General features: G+C 37.0%; 1 protein-coding gene across 1 annotated transcript; it reads left to right on the plus strand.

Annotated features, from left to right (window-relative positions):
• The first annotated feature begins 7313 nt into the window (after nt 1-7313).
• On the plus strand, nt 7314-7898 carry SmE (Small ribonucleoprotein particle protein SmE). The gene has a single exon (XM_090391500.1). The coding sequence runs from the start codon at nt 7437-7439 to the stop codon at nt 7725-7727; it is 291 nt and encodes a 96-aa protein (XP_090247626.1). The 5' UTR covers nt 7314-7436; the 3' UTR covers nt 7728-7898.
• The last annotated feature ends 1137 nt before the right edge of the window (nt 7899-9035 follow it).

A 9035-nucleotide genomic window follows, 5' to 3' on the forward strand; every position in this document is an offset into this window, starting at 1 on the left:
TTAGTAATGGTGTGTGTGTGTGGGGGGGGGGTGTTTCAGTTGGATGGACCATGGTCAATTGGTGGACATGCCAAACTCCATGCCGTCTGATGGCTACCTGGACTTTCTGGACAACTTCATGCTGTTGGAGTACTTCGGAAGTGATCATTGCCTGTTTCAGCACGATAGTGCTCCATGCCATACTGCTCTGTGTTCGAGACTGGTTTCCACAAAACAGTGTTGAGGTGTATGGTCCAGCCAGCTAGAGTCCAGATCTCGACCCCATTCAACATCTTTATAGGACGAATTAGAAGCTGAATTCGTTCCAGACCACAGCGGCAGTTGTCTGCGTAAGCAATGGAGCAACTTTGTGCAAGGAATAGAAGAAGGCCTCAGTTCTGGTAAAGTGCCAATAGAGTGGAAAGAGGGGAAAATAGTTCCATTGCACAAGGGAGGCTCTAAGACTGAGTTTGCAAATTATAGATCAATCAATATATCTGGAGTGGTGGTTAAGATTTTGGAGGAATTGGTAAAAATTAGAATTCAGGGTAGGGTGGACAGCAATATGATACTTTATAAGGGACAACATGCTTTTGTGAAGGGTAGGTCTTGCCTAAGTAATTTGCTCACTTTCTATAATAAAGTAACAGTGGAGTTGGATAAAGGAAATCCTTACTCAGTGATACTGCTTGACTGCAAAGGCTTTTGACAGGATTCCACACGGAACTCGGTTGCATAAATTAGAGCAAATGGGTATGGATCCGGAAATGGTGATTTGGATTAAAGGATGGCTGAAAGAGTGGTTTATGGAGGAGTTGAGTCCAGGAGAAGGCAGGTGACTAGTGGTGTACATCAGGGCTCAGTGCTTGGTCCTATATTGTTTAATTTGTACATCAATGATACTGGGGATAGTTTGAAAGGAAATATCTCCTTGTTTGCTGATGATGCAAAATTGGGAAGAGCAATAATCAATTCAAATGATGTGCATATCTTACAGGATGACTTAAATAGGCTGACGGCATGGACTAAGGTAAATGGCTCTCAGTTCAACGTGGCTAAGTGTAAGGTGATGCAGTTCGGGAGGATGACCACATGCAGTTTACTATATTAATGGAACTGAACTGCAAGAGGTTGACGAGACAAGAGACTTGGGAGTTATTGTGGACAGAGAACTTAAGTTTAAAAGGCATATTGCAAAGATTGCCAAAACATCACATCAAATTACATGGTTGTTGAAGAACACACTAACAAGCAGGGATAGGGAGGTTATTGTTACACCCTATAAGGCATTAATAAGGCCGCATTTGGATTATTGTGCACAGATCTGGTGGCCTGAATTTCTTGGTGATGGGGAAGTGATGGAGAGGATTCAGAGGCGAGTTACAAAGATTGTAGCAGGTCTGTGGGATGTTCCCAATGAGGATAGATTGATGATCTGTGGGCTCCAAAAACTAGCTGATGGACGTAGGAGAGGAGATATGATAGAGGCATTTAAATTGTTAAAGGGATTTTACAGGATTGATACTGATGATATTTTTAAGACCAGTGCAGGAAGTGGAGAACGAGGGCCCATCCCTGGAGATTATGTAAGAGTGTGGTTAACAAGGGTGTTACGACTAGATTTTTTACTTGGAGGGTTGTGAATGGGTGGAATACTTTGCCAGGTATTGTGTAAATAATGGTTAGTGTGTCAATGTCTGGTCTCCCGCGATGAGTCTTTTGACTCCATGGAGACACTGTTAAAATAATAATAATAATAATAATAATAATAATAATAATAATAATAATAATAATAATAATAATAATAATAATAATAATAATAATAATAATAATAATAATAATATTCCTGCTAGGATGATTTTCATGCAAAATATGAAGACAGCTCAGAAGAACATATGCAATTTATAATTTACAAAGAGGACGGAGGAGACGTTATTAACTGGATTATCTAAGCAGAAATTGCCTTTAAAGAAGCCAAGTGACTTGGAAGTGAGTTCAAAAAAATTTGAAAAAAGTGTGTGTGTGTGACGTAGCATGTAGAAGCGAGTGCATATCCGTATGCGCAAATATTAACCTATTCTTAAGGGAAAAAGAACCATTCGACTTAACATGTTTGTGTTATCCTGGAGATTATAATGACAACTTCATTGTGCTTATTTGGAGTAATTTTTTATGTTGTTATATTATTAATATAGTGCCTTTTTCATCTGTCTACGGTCTCAATTTTTCATATCGAATGGCAGTTTGTTGATCATGTCTTGTATATAAAATCTCTGGGTGGCTTTTCCGCAATTATTGTTACATTCATATATTATATAATTTGTTGGTTGCGGTCTTGTTATCTGATGTTCTCTAATGGTTGTTCCGTACTTAGGATTTAAAAAGTTTAGTATAATGAACTGTACAATGGAATAAGTAATTTACCTTAATATTTCGAATTCTGTCACTGCAGCCCTTATAAATTTGGCATCCTGTCCTTTCTCTTAGAAAATTCTTTCACCTTTCTCTATTGTAGAATGCGTTTTCTTTTTCTTTTTTTGCATATCTTTAGATCCTTTATAGAATGTCTTACACATTAGTGTCATTCGTCAAGTGGATACTGTCTTTTAGTCGTTATAGTTTCTGTGCTATTAACTGAAATTTGTTGTGCAGATAGTTTATATGACTATTCAATGCATCAAAGAGTGAAGTCCGAGGTATCATTTTGTTTTTCACCTGTGTAGTGACCAGATTAATATCATGTTGCATGTTGTTTGCATAATTTTCGATGGACAAGTATAGACTTGTTGTTGTCTGCATATTTGAAGAACATTACTTTTTAAAGGAAGTTGGTTAATCTCCTACATGTATACAAGTATGTTAAACAGAATTAGTGAGACAGAACTGCTCTCTCTGTTGGACTCCACACGTTTATCGATAATTCCTTTCTGTGAATTACTACTGTACATGTAATGTGATTTGTATTTTTTTATGTTCATATCTTTTATCTTTTGTTATCTCTAACTTGTAATTTTAGACTTAGCCAACAAAATTCTACTCTCTTTTAGCTTAAACCATAAATGCAGCATTTATGGTTTAAAATGCATATGATGAAACATGAGATTTCATGCCGACTGGAGCGCTTCACGGTTAAACATGTTCCATGCGGTTTTCTCCAGGGAACCAGGGCAAGCAGCGACATGTCAGCTACTGCAGCAATCTCCAACTCAGCATCTAGAAGAAGAAGAATAAACCCAGCGATATAATTCAACGCTAAACAAGAAGATAACCTTCACGACTGAAAATCAATTTAAAGTAGAGTTATGTGGAAAAAGTTCAAAATGAGGAAATTTCCTGGAAATTACCATCTCTGACATGCTGTTATACCCACACAACGGACTGACTGAAAATTTATCAAGCACCACTATAAGCACTACAAGCACTAGTAAAAGGTTACAGCTCTCACAATGCAGATATTATCCTAACCAACTAAAATATTATCTTCTGAATTGTCTTTTGAAATACTAGTTCTGGTGGTCTGAGGTAGATGGCGATGGTGTAGTTGCGGTCAATTGGTGGATTGAGTAGCGACGACTGAGTTATAGAGTAGGTGCCCTCCCTCGATGAGTCTTTGGACTCCCTGGAGGTGTATAATAATAACAATAGTAATAAATTATATATATATATAATTATATATATAATAAATTATATATATATATATATATATATATATATATAGTATTAGGAACATAAACTCAATGAGAATGTGACACTTGTCTGATGAGTCCAAAGACTCATCGAAGGAGGGCACCTGCTCTACAACTCTCTCTATGCTATTGTTCATTCTAACCGCAACTCTCTCTCTCTCGCTATATATATATATATTATTTTTTTCAGGATCTGAATATTATTATTATTATTATTATTATTATTATTATTACCCCAAGACCTCATGGAGTCAAAGACTCATCTGGGAGGTCCTTTTATCAAAAACACATCTCATCATACCGTGTCTTAAACACACTCAAACTCCTTGCAGACACCACACTCTTAGGCAAGGTATTCCAATCATTCACAACTCTGAACGAAAAAAACCTGCATCTCACTCCCCTATTCACACTCTCTTTATAGTTTCCAGGGATGACCTCTGGTTCTCCCCTGATCTCCCACTATTCTCTGTAGAACTTCTCCACCATTGATCTTATAACAACCCTTTACCAACTTGTAGGTCTCTATCATATCTACCTTCTTCCTCCTCTCCACCAGACTCTGCAAATTACATCTTAATATTTCCTCATACTCAACATTCCAGAGGTCAGAAACTATCTTAGTCAGTCACCTTTGGAACCTTTCTAACATCTCTTCATCTTTCTGAAAACCCGGTGACAAAATCTGGGCACCATAGTCCATGTGTGGCCTAATCAAAGCCTAATACAACGGAACAAGAATCTCCCTACTTCTACACGTCAGTGTCCTCTGCATCATTCCCAGAAGCCTTTGTGTTGTCTTCACAATTTTGGCTATGTGCCCCTGAATTTTTGATCTTTATCCACTATCACTCCCAGATCTCTTATTTCCTCTACCTCCAACAATGTATTCTCACCAAGCATAAATTCTGCACCCCATCTTTGTTTTCCAAATTTCAAAACCTTACATTTTGCAGCATTGAACTCACATCCCCCATTTACGTACCCAATCACTAAATTTATTCAAGTCTTCTTGTAAGGCCACAACATCTTCACTACTCTTCATGGTTCATCCCAACTTTGCATCATCTGCAAACAACTGATTATCTCCATCCAAATCTTCGCCAATATCATTAATATACAAGTTAAATAGTAATGGCCCTAAAACATACCCCTGAGGCACTCCCCTAGTGACTTTCCTTTTCCTGGATATCGTACCCTCATACACAACTTGTTGATACCTACCAGATAGCCAGTCTCCAATCCAATGCACTAATCTAATATCCAACCCCATCTGCTCTAGTTTGACTGTCAACTGAAGCAGTCACTTTATTGTAATAAGTAAGTAGATTACTAAAACATGATCACACTTTAGCAAATCCATGCTGTCCATCAAAGATAATACCATTATTGTCAACCAAACTCTGGATCCTAGTTCTCACAAGCTTCTCCAACAACTTAACGACAACACCTGACACACAGATAGGCCTATAGTTTGCTATTTATTGCTTGAGTTCGATCACCTCCTTTATGAAGTGGCACAATCTTGCCCTCCTACCACTCCTTAGGTTGTAGGAGGTTTTAATTTTAATACGTTAGTTTTAATACTAGTCTTGCACTTGACCAAGTGCAAGACTCATATTAAAAAATATGTCAAGGCAGGTGTCAACTCCCTGGCACATTCCTTCAGAATATGCGGTGATATATTACCAAGTCCCACAGCGTTATTTACATCTAGTTTACTCAACTCCCCAAACACCTCTTGCCCACTGACAGTCAGTCTCCCCTCCTCATCATCAACTGCTCTCAATCTCTCCATGAAGTCACATTCAGAAGATTGAAAGATCTTTATTAACTGCTCATTAATTATCTCCACCACACATTCTTCAACAGCTGTCTTTATACCATTTTCACCAATCACTGTCATCCTTCCATAATCATTCCTTATTTTGCTGGCTACATATCGAAAGAACTCCCTAGGATTCTTTTTGGTCATTAGCTAACTGCTGTTCATACCTCTCTTTAGCTACTCTCACCAACTAAGTCGCCCTCCTTGCCTGGCTTTTGTAGACCTCATGAAATTGATTATTTCCACTTCTCTTATGCTGCCTCCACAATGCCCTTTTTCTCTGTATTGCATGCTTAATCTCTTTATTAATCCATCTTACACCTACCTTATTTAACCTTCTCACCCTTAGAATACATTTAGACATTGCATCTACTACATAGTTTTTGAAAATCTCACAAGCTGCTACATTGATTTCTTTTCCAGCTAACTCCTCATTCAACGCTACACCTGCAAGCTGTCTCCTGATCTCTTCATAATCACCCCCCCTTGTAGTTCCACATATGCCCTTTTCTCCCATGGGTCCTCACACAGCTAGCAACCACCCAAGTAATCACCTCATGGTCACTCTCACCAATTGATGGATGATTTGAAACCTCATTTATAAATACATCCTCTGATGAGATGACCAAATCCAAGACCCTTAATCCTCGTGTGCTCTCTGTTACATACTATCTGAGATAGTTATCCCTCAAAAACTCAAGAAACTCATTTTCTTTACTTCCAGTTGCTATCTCATCATTCCAGTCTATATTGCCATAATTAAAATCACCCATAATGATCACCCTTTTCTTATTTGCTTGGCTAATTTGACTATACATTTCATTACCTGGTCCATGCACATTACCTGGTCTATAACAACATCCCACCAAGTATTTGATTTCATTCACCTCTATCTCACACCATACCGCTTCAAAACCACTGGCACTATTTCCGTCTTGCATCTTTACTTTGTATGGACATCTCTTTTTCTATCATCAATAGCACTGCCCCTTCCTTTTTACCCCTTCTATCCTCACGAAACACATCATACCCTTCCATCTCTATTTCTGTCAGGATGTTATCCTCTTCCAACCATGTCTCACCTGGTCATCCCATTCCTTCCCTGAGTACACATGATCTCACCTCCTCTTGGAACACCCACTTTTCTCACGCTGTGTACTCCTGTCCACCCTGAGCCTACCCGTTTCCCTGCTCCTCTTGCACACCCATTCTCTCATTTTCTATACTCATACCATTCACTTCCCCATTCATATCCACTTCTTCAATCTCTCCTGACTTACTCTCCTGCTCTTCCACATCACTCCCCTCGCAATCTGATTCATATAAATCCAAGCATTAATCTTACTGAGTTCGTCGGAATGAAAGAAAAGCTTTACATTTAAAAAAGCTTTAGAAAAAAAAACTTTCAACAGCTCTACCACACATCCGTGAAAAATGATAGGTATATGGGCAAAAATTATTATTATTATTATGACATGCACCTCCAAGGAGTTTAATGACTCATCGCAGGACACGCTACTCAGATATTTTAAATTATTGCAATCCTGCAATAATTTATATATATATTTATTTATATATTGTACTGTAAAATAGTTGTTCTCAGAAATGGCTTAGAACATTATATTCTGTTGTATGTAAATATAGAATAAATATATACATTTTTCTTTGCCCATTATTGAAATTTGACATATATACAGTATATAACCAAAGTTTTATTAAAATACTTACATTTTGCTAAAACATTTGGTGGATTTATTGCTTAGAGTACTGTTATTATCTAGTTGCTTCAGATGGCGCTTAAAAAGGGTCGCCATTTTGGAGTTTGATTTGCCGCTTCTTTGTGCTGGTAGTGTGTTCGGTGAATAGTATTATCTTATAGTCGTATTTGGATCGTAATCTCTGTGTGAATTTTCTTCTTTTACCGTAAGTAAAGTATAATAGTCATGTCTTATAAAGGAGGAAGTGGACAGAAAGTACAAAAGGTTATGGTTCAGCCCATTAACCTCATTTTTAGATACCTTCAAAATCGAGCAAGAATCCAAGTTTGGCTATACGAGAATGTTAATCTAAGAATAGAGGGACATATTATCGGATTTGATGAATATATGAATCTTGTTCTGGATGAAGCTGAAGAAATATATCTGAAGACGAAACAAAGGAAACCAATTGGCCGTGTCCTGTTGAAGGGCGAGAATATCACCCTCATTATGAGCACTCAGAGTTTGCCTGGATAAACATTCTACATATTGTTTGAGGCAATGTTATGCCAAATTAGTAGTTTTGATTCATTTTCTACTGTTCATGTCATATTCTTTTTACCATTTCATATGATCATGCCATATTTCTTTTCGTTCACTCATATTCATGTCATTTGTTTAACTCTGAATAAAAATTAGTCCCAAGTTTGTACTTTTCATGCTTCATTTTGGGCAAGTAACTCGAAGAACGGTTTATTTAATAACGGTATGGTATATTTGTATATTAAGCATTGGCTTGGAATCATTAATTTGTCGTTGCGTAAAATCTTACTCTACAGTTATGAAACTTCGATGGCACTTGCATCTCAGGTATGTTTAATTTGATCACTCAAGATTTTTTCCACGTAAAATTGATTGAATATAATATTTAATACCTTAGCGCTTTCAAAAAAAAAAAAAAGCTCCAAACAAGCAGATATTTCCACATTCCATTGAAAATTTCAGTTTTTAATATCTCTGAGGAGTAGCAGGCATTAAAGCATACTATCCAGAGGTGGTTGTAAATGCTTTATCTGTGAATGAGTTTAAGGGGAAGTATGACAGGTACTGTGTGAATAACGGTTAGTATGTCAATGTTGGGTCTCCTGCGATGAGTCTTTTGACTCCATGGAGGCACCTTACATAATGAATTTTTATTTTCATAGCATACTATAAATTTTTAATAACTAGAAAATGCGTTAAAAGAACTTTATTTGAAATTTCCTAGATTATTTTGAAAATTAATCTTGTGATGGCAAATGAGCTATGTCCATTTAAGTTTGAGGAGCTAGGGTTAATAGCGAGAGATTTTGAAAGTGTGGTGTGAAATAAACGTTACTGGAGAGAGAGATATTTAGTTAGCGTTTGTTACAGATATGGAAGTAATGGATGAGATGATGAATGTTCAGGCAAATTAGTTTTTAGCTAGTGCAAAAAATGAAGAATAATAATAAATATAAAATAAAATGTTATCTTAATGGGAGATTTTAGCTTTCCAAATATAAGCTGGAAGGAAGAAATAGCATATGGGAGAAAGGAAAGATAATTTCTTGAGTTCTTAAGGGATCCTAATCTTATATAATCAGTGATGAAGGCAACTTGTGGGCTAAATATGCTAGATTTGGTAATAATGTCTGATGATATAATTGTAGGCAACATATCAACTCTACCTGTTGGAGACAGTGATATAATCCTGACTGGGGAGGTGTGAAGATATGCAGAAATATCTGGAATAAGAGGGTATTTGTGGAACTAGGGAGAAGATTATGAAATGCTCAGAAGACATTGAAACAGTTTCTTGGGAAA

This window comes from Typopeltis vanoorti, chromosome 4 (genome assembly GCF_054136105.1).
Source record: "Typopeltis vanoorti isolate ZY-2024b chromosome 4, IOZ_Tvanoo_1.0, whole genome shotgun sequence".
Lineage (NCBI taxonomy): Eukaryota > Metazoa > Arthropoda > Arachnida > Uropygi > Thelyphonidae > Typopeltis > Typopeltis vanoorti.

What these genes read in the sequence shown, in the direction of transcription:
- SmE (XM_090391500.1), top strand. Translation starts at nt 7,437, where the DNA reads ATGTCTTATAAAGGAGGAAGTGGACAGAAAGTACAAAAGGTTATGGTT.